A 20,118-nucleotide genomic window follows, 5' to 3' on the forward strand; every position below is an offset into this window, starting at 1 on the left:
GCGCAGCAGGCGGCGGGGGGAGCCAGCCTGTCCCGCTTGGAGCGCCGGCCTGCCACGTGCTGCGCTGGGCGCCAGCCCCTCGCGTAACTCGTGGCCGGGGATCAGCTGACTGGCTGCTCACGTGATCGCCAGGGCGCGCCGGCCCGGAGCCCAGCGAGGCGCTGCAGCTGGGCGAGGTGGGGGCGGAGCCAGGTACGGGGCTGGGAGAAGCGGGGTCTCCCCCCCCAGCCGGCCTCGGGGCCATCTTCTCTCCCCCTCCCCCCCCCAGCAGAGTGTGGGGCTCGGGGGCATCGTCTCTCCCCCTCCCCCCCAGCAGAGTGTGGGGCTCGGGGCAGGGGCTCGGGGGCATCTTCTCTCACCCACCCCCCAGCCGGTTGTGGGGCTCAGGGCAGGGGATGGGGGGCATCTTCTCTCCCCCTCCCCCCCCAGCAGAGTGTGGGGCTCGGGGGCATCGTCTCTCCCCCTCCCCCCCAGCAGAGTGTGGGGCTCGGGGCAGGGGCTCGGGGGCATCTTCTCTCACCCACCCCCCAGCCGGTTGTGGGGCTCAGGGCAGGGGATGGGGGGCATCTTCTCTCCCCCTCCCCCCCCAGCAGAGTGTGGGGCTCGGGGGCATCGTCTCTCCCCCTCCCCCCCAGCAGAGTGTGGGGCTCGGGGCAGGGGCTCGGGGGCATCTTCTCTCACCCACCCCCCAGCCGGTTGTGGGGCTCAGGGCAGGGGATGGGGGGCATCTTCTCTCCCCCTCCCCCCCCAGCAGAGTGTGGGGCTCGGGGGCATCTTCTCTCCCCCTCCCCCCCAGCAGAGTGTGGGGCTCGGGGCAGGGGATCGGGGGCATCTTCTCTCCCCCTCCCCCCCCCAGCAGAGTGTGGGGCTCGGGGGCATCTTCTCTCCCCCTCCCCCCCAGCAGAGTGTGGGGCTCAGGGCAGGGGATCGGGGACATCTTCTCTCACCCACCCCCCAGCCGGTTGTGGGGCTCAGGGCAGGGGATCGGGGGCATCTTCTCTCCCCCTCCCCCCCCAGCAGAGTGTGGGGCTCGGGGGCATCTTCTCTCCCCCTCCCCCCCAGCAGAGTGTGGGGCTCGGGGCAGGGGATCGGGGGCATCTTCTCTCCCCCTCCCCCCCCAGCAGAGTGTGGGGCTCGGGGCAGGGGATCGGGGGCATCTTCTCTCCCCCTCCCCCCCCAGCAGAGTGTGGGGCTCGGGGCAGGGGATCGGGGGCATCTTCTCTCCCACTCCCCCCCAGCAGAGTGTGGGGCTCGGGGGCATCTTCTCTCCCCCTCCCCCCCAGCAGAGTGTGGGGCTCGGGGCAGGGGATCGGGGACATCTTCTCTCACCCACCCCCCAGCCGGTTGTGGGGCTCAGGGCAGGGGATGGGGGGCATCTTCTCTCCCCCTCCCCCCCAGCAGAGTGTGGGGCTCGGGGCAGGGGCTCGGGGGCATCTTCTCTCCCCCTCCCCCCCAGCAGAGTGTGGGGCTCGGGGGCATCTTCTCTCCCCCTCCCCCCCAGCAGAGTGTGGGGCTCGGGGCAGGGGATCGGGGGCATCTTCTCTCCCCCTCCCCCCCCAGCAGAGTGTGGGGCTCGGGGCAGGGGATCGGGGGCATCTTCTCTCCCACTCCCCCCCAGCAGAGTGTGGGGCTCGGGGGCATCTTCTCTCCCCCTACCCCACAAGTGTGGGGCTCGGGGCAGGGGATCTGGGACATCTTCTCTCACCCACCCCCCAGCCGGTTGTGGGGCTCAGGGATCGGGAGGGGAGCGCCTCCACTGATCTTCCCTATCCTGCTGGGCATGGGGTGCACCTGGTGCAGGGCCCCTTGGCATCCCTCACAATGTGGTGGGTCTTGATCTGTTCACTCGGAGGCTCCCACTCGACCTTCATGTGTAAAAACTGACCACAGGCTCCTCCCTGTCCCCATCCAGCTGGCTGCCTGGGCAGGCTCTCCCGTGCTGGAGGGACACTTGCTCATCGGCCCCACAATGCCCCCAGTGAGACTGAAGGAGGCAGAGAATTTTCCCGTCTGCAAAAAGGCTTCTTGCACCGTGCTGCAGGTGTCTGTCATCAGTATTGCTGCTCTGCTCACAACAGTTGCCCTACACATCATATTCAGTGTCCATGAAGTCACTGTGGCTGCTGTGAGCATCAGAGACCCCCCAGGGCCAGAGACTAACCACAGATCCAGTAGTGCTAATGGAGAAGGGCGAACATGGTATCGGAAGTGGACAGGGCAACTGGAGACCCCAGGCACTGCTGCATCAGGGCCCTTGCACTGTGACATCTCTCCAGATAGCCAGTTTGACTGTGCACCTGAGAAGCTTCTCTCCAGAGCAGAGTGTGAGGCTCGCGGTTGCTGCTACGTTCCAGTTTCCATTAGGGGCTCTGCGATTTGGCAGCCCTGGTGTTTCTTCCTGCCCACCTACCCCAGTTACAAGATGGAGAACCTGAGTGCCACAGAGACAGGCTACACTGCCAGCCTGACCCGCACCGTTCCCTCGTTCTTCCCAGAAGACATAATGGTTCTGCGGCTGGATGTGGTGTTTGAGACGGAGGGCAGGCTCCACTTCACGGTCAGTAGGTGCATTAGCCAGCCATAACGGGGCTTGGGTGGCAGGAGTCGCTAGCCATGGTACTGGGTGAGGGATGTGTGCAGAACAATGAGTTTCTGCCTAGAGTCCATATATATTACTTCCCTTGCTGAGCAGTTCTCGGAGCTGGGTTTTCTGCTCTTCAGGATGACTGGTGACCTACAAGGCGTTATGTCAATCCCAGAGTTTACTATAATGAAATGTCACTTGCTCCAGCCTGTACAGCTCTCATGGTCTCTCCCTTTATTACAGCTCAGGGATCCAGCAAACAAACGCTATGAAGTGCCACTTGAAACCCCCAAAGCTAGAGGCCAAATAGCCTCCAAACTGTATAGTGTGCAGTTCTCAGCAGATCCCTTTGGCCTGATGGTCTTCAGGGAATCCAGCGGGCAGGTTCTGTAAGTGCTTCCCCGTCCTGTAACCAAATATTCCCCTCTGACTTACCCCCTTCCGGAGCCTGGGCCCAGCCACTGCCGAAGATGGGGATGGAGCTACAAGTGGGAAGTGTCATTACTACCCACCTCTAATCAAAATAACCTTCTCTTCCCACCCCCACCCCCCGGTCCTTGGCTTTGTGTTGTCACTACCTCACTTGACTTACTCTCCCTCAAGAGACAGAAAGGCAGCTGCAGCCGTACCTGCCTCTTATGCCACAGCTGCCCTGAGAAGAAGCAGTTCCACTGGAATCAGGAGCTGGCCAAGCCCTCAGGGCAGTTACCTGGGTTTTGTGGACCAGGTGCCAGTATAAAGTGATGGAAGCGGAGGCAGCATCTTGCTGTCAGTGAGTTTCCTGTTTTCAGGATACCTAAATCCATAGCTTGTGTTGATCAAGGCACCAGGTGACTCAATGCCTTGCCCAGGGTGAAGCAGTGATTCTAGGCCTTATCTGGGGTATGGGGCCCTGGGTTCCCACTCCCTTGCTGCTCCCCCGCCCCCTGTTAGTTCACAGCTGAGGAAAAGGCTGCACTTTCTGTGACAACTAACGCTTCCAGCTGGAATCGTGTGTGTTCTTCTTTCCCAAGTAGCTGCCATTTCTCTGGCTTAGAGGCTCCTTCCTCTGCCTGGTATCTAGTATGTGACGGGTTGAAGGTCTGTCTGGGTGGAAGAGCAGCTTCTAAGCAAGCTTTCTGAGCTCAGCTCCCCATGGGATTTGCTGTCTGCCTTCTGGGAGTCTCCATTTCTCTTTGGCAGGTTGAACACCACAGTTGCTCCCCTCTTCTTTGCTGACCAGTTCCTCCAGATCTCCACCTCCTTGCCATCCCGTTTCATCTCTGGCTTGGGGGAGCACCTGACCTCACTCGCCCTCAACATCAATTGGACCAAAGTCACCCTTTGGAATCGGGACATGGCGCCCACGGTAAGGGATAAGAGTGAAGTCCTGCTTAGTAATTACTCCGTTTTGCATGCAGGGCCTGGCAGGAAGGACAGAGGCCCATCTTAAGTGTCCCTGCGATGTTAATATGGGCAGTTCCAGATCTCTTGCTCTCAAATGAACGTTAAGTTTTTGAGGTTTCTCTCAAGCCTGAGCTCTCAAGAGCTCTCTGGGGGTGGGCTTGGTGCCTCACCTGGCAGTGGGATGCTGGTGCTCTTGTTCCCACAGTTAGGGTTTAGGGTCCCTGGATTCAGCTCTTGGACACTCAGGGGTCTCTTTTCTCCTGCAAATGCAGGTGTGCTTGGCTCCATCAGCCTAATGCTTCTCACAGCTGGTTGGGGGCCCCGGTTCCAGTCCCTCGGGAGATCTCTCCCTGGGCAAGCTCATTTCTCTGCGCCACCTACCAGCAACCCAGGTGTGTACAATAGGGATCCAGGGGACTGTCCTGCGTGTCACAAGCTCCCTGATCCCCACCCTGATGCCAGGGCTAAGAGCATATTTTTATAGCCAGCAGGGAGAGTTCGGGGCTGTAGGAGAACTAGCTGCATCACCACAGGGTGCTTGCTTGTGTTTCTATAAATCCCCATTGCTGCCTGCTATTAAAGAGCAGCAAGAATCAAAGGCAGGATGATGTGGCTGGCGCCATGGGAGTGCCCAGACTTTGTCACCACTATGTGAATGCCCAGCATGGCTGTCAAAGCAGAGGTGAGCCCTGAAAATTGGGTGTGTGAAGCTACCCAGCTGTGTACCCAGCCCTGTGCTGGCCGGGAGGATGGGCTGGCTGCTGCATTGCTTCATGTGAACTATGCCTTGCCCAAGTATCACTGACATGATACGCTCTACTGTACTTTAGCCGTATGTCAATCTCTATGGCTCTCACCCGTTCTATCTGGTGATGGAGGATGGCGGCTTGGCCCATGGAGTCTTCCTGCTGAACAGCAACGCGATGGGTATGTGCCTGGCTACCAGTCACTCCTGCCTTTATTGTGAACGTCTCTGGGGAAGCCAGCCAGTTGACAAGCCCTCAGAGGGGTTTGAGGTCAACAGCTTGGATTCAGGGATGCACTTCTTCCTGTGTCGGGGGAGGTGTCATTGCACTTGCCTGCGGCTAGTGCAGATGAACAGAGACATCCAGCAGAGACTTGTGGAAGTTGCTCCACGTGTGGTTGGCTGCTGGTCTCAGCAGCTTGTGTGGTTGTAGGGGGAAGGCACCTGTTGTTGGATGTGGCTGGACCGATGCTCCCAGGCTGTGTTCTCAGCCAGCTTGCTTTACCTTTGCTCCTGTTTGTCTTGCAGATGTGGTGCTGCAGCCAAGCCCAGCCCTGACTTGGAGAACAACAGGCGGCATTCTGGATTTCTACGTCTTCCTAGGCCCTGACCCCAAGAGTGTGGTCCGGCAGTACCTGGATGTCATCGGTAGGGTGTTCGGAGGAGCCGCCTTCCTGCTCCTCTAGCCTCTGGGAGAGGAACTGGGCCTTGCCCTGATGCTGCTTGTGTTGGGAGCGAACAGTAGAGCTGGTTGGGCTGGGCAGCCTTTACAGGGCATGAGCGGCTTCACAGCTGGCAAACAGTTTGTTTCCTCCTTTGCCCAGTGCATAAGGACTGTCTGTGTTGGAGCCTTGGCTTCTAAAGCAAAGTCAGGCTCCGTCCCGACTGCTATTCTCCCGAGCACGCCGGGGAGGGCAAGGGGCCATATCATTGGCTCTGAAGGCCACTGTGTCCCTTCTGCTGCCTGCTGATTGCTGGGTGTGGAGGCAGGTGCCAGTGAGTGGCCTTCAGTCAGGACCCTGCTCTCAGGGTAGCAGGAGAGGAGGCTGCTGAGTGAATTGGGTTTAATCAGTTTCCACATCTTTGGGCTACTCTCTAATCTGCTTCCTTCTATCTTCTAGGGTACCCGTTCATGCCCCCCTACTGGGGCCTGGGATTCCACTTGTGCCGCTGGGGTTACTCCTCCACCACTGCAACTCGGCAGGCTGTGAAGAACATGACAGCAGCCCGGTTCCCCCTGGTAGGTCTTGGTCTCTCCTGGGACAGGCTGCGTACCCCGGAAGCAGCACCTCTTGCTACGGAGCCTTGAAATGAGCCAACCCTGAGCCCGCTCAAGGCAACCAACGCAGGTGCTGAGCCAGACAGCCAGGGGGAGGGGAGTAGGGAGACTACACAGAGTGGCCACGGTGGGTGGGTCACCTGGCTGGGGGGTGTCCCAGTCCCTCTCTGACACTGGGGTCTCGGCCCTTCCAGGATGTGCAATGGAACGACCTAGATTATACAGATTCCAAGAGAGACTTCACCTTCAACAAGAACAACTTTAAGGACTATCCAGACATGGTGCAGGAGTTCCACCAAAGCGGCCGGAGGTACATCATGATCGTGGTAAGTGAAGCCCTGAATGCCAGTCCCCTGTTCTCTTACCTCTGGATGGTTGGTCCCAGGACTCTGCTCTTTGCCCCGCCATGCTGTGTCCTCCATATTCCACCTTCCCCTTCAGTTGTGGAGATTTGAGAATCAAACGTGCCGCAGCCCGAGTGGTGACTTGGGTTTGGTTGCCAGGGCTCAGTCTGGTGCATCACCAACCCTAACGATTTGATGGTTGAATGCCCCTGGAGAGGGGACCAGTGGAACCTCAGAACGTGGAGTAAACCAGCTCTGAAGTACCCCTTCTTCTCCCCATGCCCGGTTGAGAGTTAGTTTCCCTTGCTGCTTATTCTCATCCATGGCACTGAGTGCCCTGCGGTGGGTTGGATTTAGCTGGCAGGAGTTCGCTTTGGTTGTTGGTCTGATCCTGTTTCTGAAGACCAGGCCCAAAGTGGCCAAGGCAAAGAAAACAGACGATGGGACTGTGGTGGTGTTTCGCTTGCAGAGAAGTTGCTGATTCGGCATGTGAGTCACTTAGCGACCCTGGCAACGCAAAGAACTTGGTAACCTCCCTGAAACCTGCTGCTCAGCAGTTCCTTGCGTTCACTTTGCACCACGTTCACAGGCTCCACCCTGGCCTTCTGATGCCAAGCGCCTCTCACCCTTCTCACTGCTTTTCCCGCCCTTCGGCGCTGTGCAGTAACCAAGGGTTGGGTTCAGCCCGGGGACTTACGCGCAGGCTCTGGGGAATCACATTTGTCTCTCTCCGATACTGTGATGTTTCTCTCGTTCCCCTTCTCACTGATCAGTTCGCTGCTCATGTTTCTTCTATCAGGATCCAGCAATCAGCAGTTCTGGGCCCCCCGGCAGCTACAAACCCTACGATGACGGGCTGAAGCGAGGGGTGTTCATCCGAAATGCAACAGGGCAGCCTCTGGTTGGGAAAGTGAGTTCTAGGCCTGGAGCGGGAGATGAGTCAGTGTCGGAGTTGAAACCAGGGGGGCTCCAGGGGTGGGTGAAGATGTTAAAGCCCAGAGCCCACGTCCCACTGGTGTCAAACCTCCCAGTCTGTGTTCTGGGCTGAGTGGAGCCCTGGCTACCTCCCAGTGTCCCCTGCCAAAGCAGAGACCTTCTCCCCCAGGGAGGAGGAGTCTCTCTCTCACAGAACTCATGGGAAATGTCCCCTGCCATCACTGGAGGCCCTTGATCCTGCCCCACAGCCCATTTTGCTCTCCTTAGCATGTGCATGAGTTACTGAGGGCAGCAGCCAGTGAGCGGAGAGGGAGAGGACTGGAGACTGACTAGATGACCAGAGTCATGCTGACAAGTGTGGCTCCAATGACATCCAAGTCCAGGAACATGGTGTGAGGAGGGGGTGAGTAACTGGAGCCCCCTCGTTTGCTTCTTCCGTTGCCTCCCAGGTATGGCCTGGCCCGACCGTCTTCCCAGACTTCACTAACCCAGAGACTCACCAGTGGTGGCACGACATGGTGAAGGAGTTCCATGACCAGGTGCCCTTCGATGGCATGTGGATTGTGAGTGGCTTCCCTCTCTCTGCCCTGCTGGGACCCAGGGCACCTGGAACAGGCTGGGGATTTGGAGCTGGAGCGCTCGGGGGGTGTGGGGGTGTGGTGCTGTATCCACAATACTTCTGATTCCCTGCACGTCTGCCAGCATCCTGGTCCAGAGACGAGAGTCCCTTCTCTTGCCAGGACATGAATGAGCCATCCAACTTTGTGGCGGGCTCCTTGGACGGCTGCCCAAACAACAAACTGGAAAACCCACCCTATGTGCCAGGTAAGGAACTGCAGGCAAAGAGCTTTCTGCTGGCAAATGCGGGGGCAAGAGAACCAGTGGGGAAGAGAGCTTTGAGTCCCTCACGCCAGGAGCAGCTGGCCTTGCTATTGAACTAATGTCCTGGAGGACTCCAAGCACGCAGCCCGCCACTCTCTGGCACTGCATGAAGCCTGTGTGTGAATGAGACGCAGGGGTCCATTGCAGAAGAGCAGGGAAGGAGCTGGAGGCTGCACAATGAAGCAAACCTGATTTGAGTCTTGGGGAGGCTGAGCTGGGAGACTCGCAGAGTCTGGGCTAGTTCCTGTTCTCTCTGCTCAGGCAGCTGGAGGCTGAGTCCAGAGACCTGGGGCAGTAATTGCAAAGGTGCCGCTGTAGCCCTAGGAGTGCTGATGTCAATTCCTCTTTCCCTGGTGGTGACGTGCCCATCTGCAGGAGAACGGGACGCCAGAGAAGCCTTCAGCTGCCCCCAGGAGTTGCCAGGAGCCCCTGAGGCCCCATGGTGCTGGCACCCCTGAAGCAGCATGGGGGCTGAGGACTCAGCCCGCCAGGGTGTGTTCCCTGCAGGCCCAGCACTGCTCCGGCCAGGCTGCATGGCGCCCTATGACTCACCCATTCCCTCTCTCCTTGCAGGTGTCATGGGGGGCAGCCTGCAGGCAGGGACCATCTGTGCCTCCAGCCAGCAGTATCTGTCCTCACACTACAACCTCCATAGTCTGTACGGGCTGACCGAGGCCATAGCTTCCCACCGGTACGCCTGGCATGGACCGCAGGCTCCTGAAGAGGGGACAACGCGGTGGGCGGGCGGCTGGCCCCTAGGAATCTGCTCAGTGCCGGGGGCCAGCCCTTGGGAAACCTCGGGGAGGGGGGTTCCCGGGGCTGCTGCTGCAGGGGCAAGCTGACTCCGGAGGCTGTGGCAGCCTGCCGTACCTCAGCGTGTGATATGCCCCCAGCTGGCCCAGGAGAGACACTTCACCGCAGCCTTGCGCGAGTGGCCAGACGCATTATGGGTGCTTCCCCATCCCATGGCAGTGTCCGCTGCCGGCCACTCCAGGATGCAGAAGCAGACTGTGGCCCGTTGCTCTGGCCTTGTGTGGCAGGAGGCTGGATGGGCAGAGGTATGGCAGGTCCACAGGTCTCTGGAATCCTGGTCCATTTACTGGGAGAGTTTCCACCAGTGTCTGAAGTCCTCGTTTTAACTGTGCAGATTTTCTGCTGATCTGCTTCCCCCGAAGCCTGCCCTGAGATGTGCCCAAGCCCCTGTGTCGCTCCTGGCATGACAGCAGGCTCTGAAATGCCCTGTGCAGTCTGAGTCACCAACGCTAGGGGGGCATGTTAACTGCTTCAAGCCTCTCAGGTGCTGTGGAACTCGATCTCCTGAGTCCTGAGCTGGTGGCTGGTGAGCTGTCTCTGAGCTGACATGCGTCCGCAGGAGCCAGCGGGCTCAGGCTGCACCCCCTACAGGGCTCTTATCCTGCGCGCAGGGCTGGGGAGCTGTGCTCTTAAAGGTGCCTTCAGCTGAATTCCTGAGATAGGCAGAAGGGCGTGTGAAGGGCCCAGCTTGTGAAGGGCACCGCTGGCCAGCATCCCCTGCCCCTAGTAAGGCTGGCTCCAGTGTCTTGGGCTGAGAGCTGCTAGCAAGCAGCTGCCCCGTTTGCTGGCTTCCACGTTGCTTGGGCAGGTTTATAAGAGGTGATTCCCTTGCAAGCCCTGCGCAGGGCGTCTGCCTGGGTGTGTTTCGAGTTTGTTGCATTGGCAGAGGCTTATGCTGTAGGTGGCTGAATCCCTGTTCCCCTCTGGCTGAGCAGCGCTGGGTGCTGGGAGGGGACGGATGCTTGCACTGAGCTGGGGAGACTCCTGCTGCTGGCCTGACTCATGTGTTTCCTTTCCCCAAGTGCACTGGTGAGGGTGCGAGGGAAGCGCCCTTTCGTGGTCTCGCGTTCAACCTTTGCAGGTCACGGCCGCTTCGCTGGTCACTGGACTGGGGATGTCCAGAGCAGCTGGGAGCAGCTGTATTACTCTATCCCAGGTACCCTCATCACTGCCGTTGTTCAGGTGTCCTGTGCCACAGCCCTGTCCTGATCCCTCTAGGACCCTTCCCTTCCCCGCAACGTCGGCTAACGCCCCCCCAGAAGCGTCTGGGAGCCCTTGCTCCTCCTGTCCTGTGCAGTGAGCTCTGCAGTAATTTAATTGTCTTGGTGTTGCCTAGCACCAATCTCTAGGTGCCTTCCTGCTGCATTTCAGGTGCAGTCATCCAGGCCCAGTAAACCTCCACAGGGCACCCCACCCCAAAGCATAATCCCCTTGTGCCGCCTCCTACAATCAGCTGCCTGCCCCAGAAAGGCTGGGGGAAATGGAGGATACTTGTGGCATGTCCTGGGGCTCAGCGGATGGGGCTGTGTCAGGCCAAGAGAATAAGTGAGGCCAAGCCAAGGCCTCTTGCCGAGAGCACCATTCGAGCCGCTCCCTCCGTTTAAACAGGGATGGGAGTGTGGTGAAATCACATGCCACAGCAGAGCTAAATGGCAGAGGTAAGTCCCAGGGGAAGCCTGTCTCCTAGAATACAGGTTGCAGACTGCACTGGGTTCATAAATCTGCACTGGTCACTGGGATTTCCTAGCACTGATCTGACCCTGACGTGGTCCCGAGAACCTCCCCTCTCTGGGGTCTGCTGCACTGGGTCATGTGCAGTCTTTATTCCTTTCCCTCCCACCCCTCGGTCAGGGGTATTGTCCCTGGTCCATTCACTCTGCTCCCATTGAACTGGGCAACCTGCCCCAGTGGTGCATGGCAGAGCGGCAGCGACATGCCCTGTGGATTTGGTGCTAACGTAGCAATGGCAGAGCCCACAGAGGACTCACACAAGCGGGATGTGTTCCCAGAGCCAAGGAGGAGATGGGGGTAAAGGGCCCTGCCATCCCAGCTCCTCCCAGGCTGTGATGTGATATGTCCCTTTGGAGAGTCAACGCAGCATGGTGGATCCCCTCTATCTTGTTCAGGGAAGGAGGATGTGGAAGGAGCTGTGTATCCCAGAGCTGGGTCAGAGAGAGGATGTGTATAATGGATACCATCTGGACCTGATGTTTGCCCTGGGCATGGTGACCTGGGGCTGTATGCAGTAAACCCAGCTGCAGGGGAATTTGCCTGATGAAAGGTTTTTCCTCTGAGGCTGCAGGGAGGAGAGGAACTACTTGGTATTGCGACTTTCTCTCCTTACTCTGGACCCTCCAATAATCCTCATCTCTCCCTGTGCCCCATGATGTGTCTCATGCCAGAGACGGCCAGCCCAGAGACCCAGCATGTTGTCTCCCGCGGCACAATCTTCTGCTAGAGCAGTGAGCTTGGGGCTCTGTCTGCAGCTTCTCCATCTCCTTCTCTGTCTTCCCCTCACCCCTTCCTGGGACTGTGGGTCGCTCCTCAGCAGCCCCCCCATCAGACCAGCGAGACAGGCAGTTCCACTGATGATCTTCCCTGGGTTAATAGACTGGCAGCTGGGAGAGCTGCATGGTGACTGAGAGCAGCCACTTTCCACAGCTGATGTGCCACAACCACAGGTGTCATCTCTGGTTCTGTCCCATGGGCACGAGTCAGCTCCAGTCCCCCTGTGGGAAGTGGGGGAGAGGGCATTCTCACCAGTCCCCTCCAGCCTGCCCGGGATCACGGTGTTGTTCTCCATGCTTCAGAGGCTTTGTGTCCCTCCCCCGCCCCCCTTTTCCAGAGGTGCTGCTCTTCAACCTGTATGGGGTGCCGCTGGTCGGGGCGGACATCTGCGGCTTTCTGGGTGACACCTCTGAGGAGCTGTGCGTACGCTGGACCCAGCTGGGTGCCTTCTATCCCTTCATGCGGAACCACAACGACCACGGCAACAAGGTGAGGGCAAGCAGGAGCCCAGTGCCTGTACAGGGAGCGCTGGAGGGAATCTTGTGGCCAAGCTGGACTCGTCTGGCAAAGCCCTGTTCTTCCTTCTCAGCCACTGGTGATTCCAGAGAGCTGGAGGGATGTGACCGGGGAGGGGGACAGAACAGCCCTGGCAAGGTGTGTGGTGTGGATGTAATGCTGTGTGGCCTAAAGGAGACCTGGAGGGATGGGGTACAGGTCTGTGCCCTGCGTGGCTCCTTTGCTGGATAAAGGCGCCCGGAAGGGCTCCTCCACAGAGCGTTTCCATGTTAGTTTTACGGTAAATGTTGGGAAGCCGATAGGGACTGATGTTGATCTCAAGAGGTCTGGGTCCTGCTGCTGACCTGGTTACTGACGTGCTGTGACCTTTGAGGCTCTGCCCCTTGTTACCTGCACAAAATTCTCTGTTACTCGCACGCTCTAGGGCACACCCCCCTTACCCTTCTGTGGGCTCGGGGTGTAACCTTACACTCTAGAGCACCCCCCCTTGCCCTTCTGTGGGCTCGGGGTGTAACCTTACACTCTAGGGCACCCCCCCTTACCCTGTTCCTAGGGCTCAGGGTGTAACCTTACATGCTGCAGGTTTGCGGGGTCTTTTACCAGTGACAGAGCCTTACACAGTATTATTCTACTTAACCTCTCTTTATTAACAATCTCCAAAACAGACTGCACCCGGTACACGTACAATGCCCACCCCCTCCCAATAAGGCAAATGAACTTTGCCCTGCTGGCCCGTCAGGATCAGGTCATCTGGGGACTCCAGCATCGCATGGTGTGGCTAGCAGGGTGCTGAGGTCTGGCAGCTCTGATCTTTGGGGCTGTATCCTGGAGTTGGTTCCCAAAGAACTTCCTTTTGGACCCCAGTTTATATAGTGAAACTTGAGTCCTGCTTAGCTCTACCATAACCAATCATTTTATTACAATTTTACTAAGCAATCCTACCCCACCACCTTAATTAATTTACACCTAGCAAAATTAATTATGTAACGGACAGAAACAAAGAAGCGGACAGAGACCATACAGACAGGCCATAGATAGTGGGAATAAAACAATAAAGAAATGAGGATTTCACAACCACAACTATTGATAGGAGCATTCTGTCTGGCAAGAAATCAATCAAGCTAAGTTTTCCTTAACCACTGTAAGATCGGCTTCTCTGTCTGGTGATGGTGGGTGCCATTAGTACAGGGTCTCCTTAACAGCCCAATATTGTGTTGTTTTAGTGTAATTTAGATGGAATGTGAGGATATGACTTCCTGCTTCTCGGCTAATGGCTGCTGCTCTCCTAACATGGTTCAGACAAAGGCCTTAGGCCTCACAATATGGCTACAGGAAAAGGCCTGATCCTTAGAGTGGGATCTGCCTGCACCCTCCTGGTTTCTCAGCTGGACTCCTCCTCTCTCGTAGCCCCAGGAGCCGTACGCCTTCAGCCCTGCAGCCCAGGAGGCCATGAGGAAGGCCCTCTTCCTGCGATACTCGCTGCTGCCGTATCTCTACACCCTCTTCCACAAGGCCCACTCTGCGGGGGAGACAGTAGCACGACCCCTCTTCCTGGAGTGAGCATCCTACTGGGCCCACAGCAGGGAGGATGGGTTTGTCAGGTGTCTGATCTGGGGATGGGGGCATGGCACGGGGATTGGCATTGCCAGTATTCAGTCCAGTGCATGGGTTGACTTAGCACAGTTGCCACTGTTCCAGTCCTCCCCCTGCCACAGCAGGAGGTGCATGGGCAGTGGGGGGCTCTGAAGGGGCAGTGTACTCGGTGTTAGAATATATGCTTCATCCAGATCCATTCTGCAGGTTTCCCACAGACCCGAACACCCTGAGTGTTGACCGCCAGTTCATGTGGGGAGCGGGGCTCCTCATCACGCCAGTGCTAGAGGCAGGGAAGACCAAAGTCAGCGGCTACTTCCCCATAGAGACTTGGTATAACCTGATGGCAGTAAGTACATGGTACAGCCGGTGCTCTTTGGAATAAAGTGGGTTCTTGGCCTTACCCCAGCAAACAGCTGGGAGTGTAGTCTGCACCGTGAGCAGACAGCAAAGCACAAGCGGTGCCTAACTCTGGTCTGGTCTCATCTCCCCTCCACTCCTAAATGCACAGCTCCCCCATCGCATCCCAGCAGGTGTCTGTTAGTGCGGTTCCTGGTTGGCCTGGCTTCCTGCTGCATGCTGCTGGCTTCCCAGAACCTCCGTCCCCACGCGAATGCTGGGAGCCTGGTACCTCACTGTTCAGAGCTGGGTCTCTTCATAGTGTTTGCAAGGCCTCTGATGTTTGGTTTGATTGGGCTTAGCTGATGGGCTGTGCCATGGGGTGTAATGGCTTCCTCTCTCTATCTTCAGGGCTCCGTCATCCACAGCAAGGGCCAGTGGGTTCTCTTACCAGCTCCACTGGACACCATTAATGTCCATGTGCGGGCAGGACACATCCTGCCTCTGCAAGTGAGTTTCTTCTGAACCATTGCCGTGGGGCACAAGTAGCCATTTCCTCCTCCAGTGTAATCCCGGTTCCCCCAATCCCTTCACTGAGGCACCAGCCACAGGTGGTGTGACTTCCATCCCATGTTTGCACCTCATGTCCGAGGTTTTCTGGCGAAGGTGCGCGCAGTGCGGAGCGTCAATCAGCTTATGAACTGCAGGGATGGGGATGTTTGCAGAAGATGAGGAAGCTGAATAGTGTCAGAAAAAGGGCCTTACTGCTGGAGGGATTCTTATGATAAGGATAAGAGTTAAATCTGAGGGGTCCTGCTATAATGTGAACATCCCAGCATGTAAGAAATGGAGAAAAGGGAGGAATTATTTAGTATCGTAAAGGGCAGTGTGGCGAAAATAGCCAAGGCTTCCTTGCTAAAATGAACCTTAATGAAATAGATAAGCTTTTGCATGGCAGTCATCCTTAGGTTTCAGAGTCAACACCCTGTTGAGATGAATGGGGCAGCTAACAACTCTCAGCTGTTGTTTCAATCTGTCTTCACTCAGGCTTTCTGTTTCACATTTTGAAAACTCTTTGCAACCATGAAGGCTAGAACTTTGAACTGAAAGCTTAGGTTCTGGTGCTGATTCCATGGTGGCAGAATGCATGAGGCCTGAGCGTGACTGGGGCTAAGAGAGAAGGGATGGACGACGAAAGACTGGCCATCTGCAAGAGGTTCCAGACTGGGGACAGAGTGTCCCCAGGGCTTTCCTTTGGCTTGAAGGGACGGTGGGCTCTTGCCTGGGAATGCTCCTTCAGGTCCATGTCATGCTGCTTATTGGTACCCAAGTGAGGAAAATCACAGTTATTCAGAGAACCTCACACACTTGGCGATATGACACGACTACCCTGCGCCAGCTTCTAAAATGTACCCTGATGAAAGGGCCTGTTAGTTGTTTAGCCTGGTGCCAGCTCAGGGTAGAGATGCTGCTTCGTGTCAGCCATGTGACAAGCTGAAGGTTGCAGAATAAGCTGCGCAAACACAGATCTTTAGTTCCTCGCACAAGCGTGAGTTGCTAAATTGGCCAGGATTGTGGTTCGATAGGTTCTTGCCGCATGGGCTGTGCCTGGTGCCCTGGGCAGGATGTGTCTGCCTGAGGGTGAACCTGCGGGCTATCAGCCTTGCTGCAGGATTCAGCTTCTTAATGACACCCATCCAGCCAGTGTGTCATGGTTTCAGTACTGGGTGCCCATCTGCTGGTGAGCAGCACCCCCCTTATTGGCTGTTCCCTCCATTGCGTTTCTGCCTTTGTGCGGTTGAAGCTCTGAACTCCTCCAGAGGGACAATGCCGTGGGTTCTGTAGGAGGGGATGCAGTTTGGGTGATGCCCCACGGACCTCCTGCCTACCAAATTGCTAAGTATATTGGCCCTGATCTTCAGGACCTGCCCTGCTTGCTTAGGCTGGGAGTCCCGATGTGGCTGTTACATACAGGGGAAAGAGGGTTAGATGTTATAAACTGGGGCGGTTGCTACACTGGCCCCGTCTGATGAGTTGGGGTCCGGCAGTGAGGGATCTCACATCTAGCAGGTGACTGGCAGGAGATGTACCATTTATATCAGGGACCCTGCCAGCAGCTGCTGAAGCCATCCCTGGGAAGTACTTTGCATAAACCTCTCCGCCTGCTGGCTGCATCTCCCCAGGAACCTGGCTTCACGACCACAGAGAGCCGAAAGAAGGGCATGACCCTGGTAGTGGCCCTGACAGTGGCTGGGGTTGCCAGAGGCGATCTGTTCTGGGATGACGGTGAGAGCCTGCTGACATTTGAGAAGGGCGACTACACTCAAATCCTCTTCCTGGCCACGAATGTGAGTCGAGTGGGGGAGGGATGCTAAGAGTGACATCTGTCTGTGCTGGGGGATGCGGATGGTGCCCTGCCGCAAGCTAGAACCAGGGAGTTTTCCAGGGCCTCCTGGGGTGTACGGCAGAGGTGCGGCCTGGTGAGACTGAAGCCCCACCGTGAAGTGCTCAATCTCAAGCCTTGGCTTGCCTGCTGGGAGCTGGGCTTTCTGCACAAGTTGCTGCAGTCTAGTCTCTTGGGCAAGCGAGATTCAGCTTTTGTTCAGGACAGTGGGAGCCTCCCAGCTGTACCTGGGAAGAGTTGGGGGGCCAGTTCCTGACAGGGGCTGTCCCTCCCGAAGCACTCAGCGCAGCCAAGCAGAACATGATTTCTCTCGAGTTTTCCCGGAGAGCGCGTGCCCTTGCTCGTCCCCTCTCCCCAACCCGGGTGCTGAACCTCACTGGCTGTCCCGGCAATGCGGCTGTTGAATGGCACCACAGGGGCGCGGGCGCTGCCTGTCTCCTCACTCTGATGAAGGACTCTGCCACTCCCTAATGGCTGCAGAGCCCAGAACATTCTGTGCCCGGTGGTGCTGTCTGTGCCCTGCAGACTAGAAAAACCAAAGGAAGCGGCTGAGGCTGGACTCAGGTCTGGGATTTTCCCACAGCCGGAGGCAGGCTCTGTGGATGTGGCTACTTTAGACCTTGGCTTCCATTTCTGGCCAGCACTGTAGGTTAGTGAGATGCTTGGAAAGTACCTGGTGACAGAGCTTCCTTCTGCTTGGCTCATCCCTGGGACGTCCCTGTCCTGCAGAATGAGGCCCCCTTCAGCAAGCTGTATAAATAGGGTATCTTGTGTACCAGGTGTCTGGCTCTGGGGCAGGGCCGCAAACCGTGTGACGGGGGGGGGGGAACAGAACAAGGTTACCCCAGTGGGAGACGACATATGGCATAGCTGCTGAGACTGTCCCTCCCTCTCCGGCCGGGTGTGGGCCTGCCTCCCTTTCCCAGGAGGGTCTGTGCCCAGGAGAAGGTGGACCCTGCTGAGTGACATAGCACAGATCCGGGCATGATCGTTATGGTACGGCTCCTCCTGCCTGACTCTCTAGAGAAATTGGCCAGGGTTTGATGTCGCACTGTCACCTGGGCAGGAGTCCAGCTGTAGCGTCAGAGGGGAGGAGCAGGTGGGCTGAGGCGGGCGTCCTGGTACAAGCCAGCCTGGCTGGAGGAGGAATGTCAACTGGCTTGGAGACCTTACCTGGGGGAACAACCTCTCCCTTCGTTTGCAGGGTGTGCTGCTGAGTGAGCTGGTGCGGGTGAACAGCCAGGTAGACGGGCTGTTGCTGCAGGAAGTGACAGTGCTGGGTGTCCCCAGCCCGCCCCAGAGGGTTCTAGCTAACGGCGTCCCTGTCTCCAATTTCTCCTATCACGCGGACACCAAGGTAAAGACACCTGCGCTTCCTGCCTCATTGCTCTTGTGCTTATTCTGAGGGCTGCAAAATGGGCATCTTGTTCCTGCCCTTGGAAAGGGGAGACCTGCCTGCTCTGGCAGGGGGACCCCAGGGATCACTGCCCCCAGGGAGAACAGTCACAGAGGAGCATCCTGCCCTGGCAGTTGGCGCTGGAGCTGCTGCTGTGGGGAGAGGAACAAGGAGAGAGGTCAGCCTGGATTCTGAGGGTGCAGTGAGGGAGAGTTATTTAAAAGTGGCCTGAACAGAGCTCAGGAGAATAGAACAATCCAGGGCCCCATCAGCTCTGAGTTCCTGGATTCTCTGTGGAGGGGAGGGGCATGGAAAGGGTTGGAGGAGATGTGGAGACCCCAGGGAGTGTGTAGCGGAGTCGGTCTTGATGCTGTGTCGTTATTGGGGGTCAAACGTGCTGCTGCTGTTTGTGGTGGGCTGTGGGGATCCTTGTGGGGGGGACTCGAGAGCTGAGTGTGGATGAGATCAAGGGTTCTCTGGGAATCACTCTGAAGATCTCGGCAGCGAATGAGATGTCGTCTCTAGGGCATCTGCGTTTAATGGAGCTGGAAGTGTGCCGCGGAGAGAGTTCTGTAGAACTCTATAGGAAGATTACATCCCCTGCACCCCATAGATAGAGCATCTCCAGGCAGTGTTCAGGGTGTGCTCACCTGGGGGGCAGAGGGTATTCACATTGCCTTGATGCAGTTGGTGCTGATGGAGAGCAGGTCCCCAGACAATCTGTTGTCACCCACCCTGTCCCCAGAGGCTGTCACTGACATGGAGCTCCCCTCTTGTCTTCTCAGATCCTGAGTATCCCGCTCTCTCTCCCAATGGGGGAGCAGTTCATGGTCATCTGGTCCTGAGGCACGATGGGACGCCTGCCTAGTTCTGCTCCTCTGCACTCCGGTGAAAGAAAGAAGTCATCAGTCAATGCAATGCAATTGCTCCATGCTGCCTTCCCTGCAGGAGCAGATTGTGTCCTGTGACCTCCAGGAGTGGAGGGAGGTTGTCCGGGGAAGCTGTGCTTTAGGAACCGAGCAGCATTTCTCGCTTAACTCCGGTGTTCTGGGGTTGAAAGTTCTTGGCTCTTGGGTGCTTAGGGGCAGACTGTGGATCTGCAGAACCAGCCAAGAGCTCCTTGCCACAGCTGTCCCCAGTAATGCTGCACAGGTGTATTGGCTGCTTCCGAATCTGATTTAAGCTGCTGATTAACCCAATGGCCGAACTCCCATTCACTTCACTGGAGCAGGGCTGGGTCCTGGGGGTGGGGAGGAACCAAACTTTAAATCACTTCGCAAGTGGGCAGCACAGTCACTAGGGGAAGGAATCAGAGGGCTCAGTGTCTGCAAAGATAATCAGCTGCAGTTTCTAAAGCCATGAACCTTCCCAAGGCTCAGACACGCTGGCCGAGGCTCCAGCTGCATTTGGCAGCGACAGTGCGTCCTGTGATGGTAGCAGAACTGGGACCCTTGTTACTACGAGACTTGCACTTTTATTTCCTGTGCCAAATGGGTGCGCAGCTCGGGGCTAGCTGGGGGCAGGTGGAGGGTCTGTCTCCTGGTCTGAAAGCAAAGGAGACATCTTGGTTTAAGGCTTGAGAGTGGCAAGGCCTGCCCCAGAATGTGCTTGTGAGGATGCTTGCTGGGGTGCAGTAGTTCTTAACGTAGTCACCATTGTGGGCTGCATCCAGTACTACCTGTATGGCCCTGAGGATGTCCCGTGGGCCGCAGGCTGAGAACCACTGCTGGGGTGAAGGGGTGGGGGGACGTGCCTTCCCCTGCTGTGTCTGTGCGTTGGGCGTGCCCTGGATGTGAGGAGTCGTCAGCCTGGCCTAGACAAGCGCAGAGGGACGGGCTGTGGATGGCTGTGGATCCTCACTGCAGTGGAGCTTCCCGCTCTTCTTGGGGGATTTATTGCTAATAAAGGGCCACCGTGAATGTTCTTTTGACCTTGGCTTGTGCGGACTTTGTGTGCAGAGTAAGACGGTTCATTGGTGCCAGGAGGTTACTGGGTCCCCAGGTTCCCTGGTGGCAGATGCTGGGCTTCTCCCCAGGACTGTCCTCTCCTAGCTGGCCCCACGTATGACATTTTTTTCAACTTACCCGAGGTGCCTATTGTGAATCCCTGTCCCATGCTCACAGGGGGAGGGAGCCCTGTCTGTGCCCACCAGGGGAAGCTCTCCCCAGCCCCTGGCTGCTGGCAGCACAAGGCTCTCCGCTCCGGGCTCCGCGAGCTCGCTCTTTCCCTCTGCAGGCTACCAAGTTACACCCCCCACGTTGTTACACTGGCGGGCCCCATCCGCTATCTTCTGGGACACCTGCAGTGTGCATTGGTCTGCTGCTTCCATGGAACAGTGCAGCTCAGCTTTCTGTTTTCACCTCAATTCAGCACCCTCCTTAGCACAAGGCACT

The 20,118-nt window shown here is 57.4% G+C and overlaps 1 protein-coding gene across 1 annotated transcript; it reads left to right on the forward strand.

Annotated features, from left to right (window-relative positions):
• Positions 1 to 41: 41 nt before the first annotated feature.
• Positions 42 to 19,655, forward strand: GAA (alpha glucosidase). Its single transcript, XM_038371598.2, has 20 exons — positions 42 to 192; positions 1,913 to 2,557; positions 2,828 to 2,973; positions 3,767 to 3,932; positions 4,801 to 4,897; positions 5,244 to 5,363; positions 5,837 to 5,955; positions 6,189 to 6,320; positions 7,138 to 7,248; positions 7,724 to 7,837; positions 8,015 to 8,099; positions 8,730 to 8,847; positions 9,992 to 10,125; positions 11,815 to 11,966; positions 13,401 to 13,549; positions 13,794 to 13,935; positions 14,337 to 14,435; positions 16,109 to 16,273; positions 17,534 to 17,686; positions 18,511 to 19,655. Exons 2-20 carry the CDS (start codon positions 1,970 to 1,972, stop codon positions 18,568 to 18,570), a joined length of 2,850 nt encoding a protein of 949 aa, XP_038227526.1. The 5' UTR covers positions 42 to 192; positions 1,913 to 1,969; the 3' UTR covers positions 18,571 to 19,655.
• The last annotated feature ends 463 nt before the right edge of the window (positions 19,656 to 20,118 follow it).

The sequence above is a fragment of the Dermochelys coriacea genome, chromosome 14 (assembly GCF_009764565.3).
Source record: "Dermochelys coriacea isolate rDerCor1 chromosome 14, rDerCor1.pri.v4, whole genome shotgun sequence".
NCBI classification, from domain to species: domain Eukaryota; kingdom Metazoa; phylum Chordata; order Testudines; family Dermochelyidae; genus Dermochelys; species Dermochelys coriacea.

Coding starts and splice junctions, on each gene's coding strand:
- GAA (XM_038371598.2), top strand. CDS start 1,970: ATGCCCCCAGTGAGACTGAAGGAGGCAGAGAATTTTCCCGTCTGCAAA. Junction 8,100..8,729: donor AAACCCACCCTATGTGCCAG/GTAAGGAACTGC, acceptor CTCTCCTTGCAG/GTGTCATGGGGGGCAGCCTG. Junction 16,274..17,533: donor TCCTCTTCCTGGCCACGAAT/GTGAGTCGAGTG, acceptor CTTCGTTTGCAG/GGTGTGCTGCTGAGTGAGCT.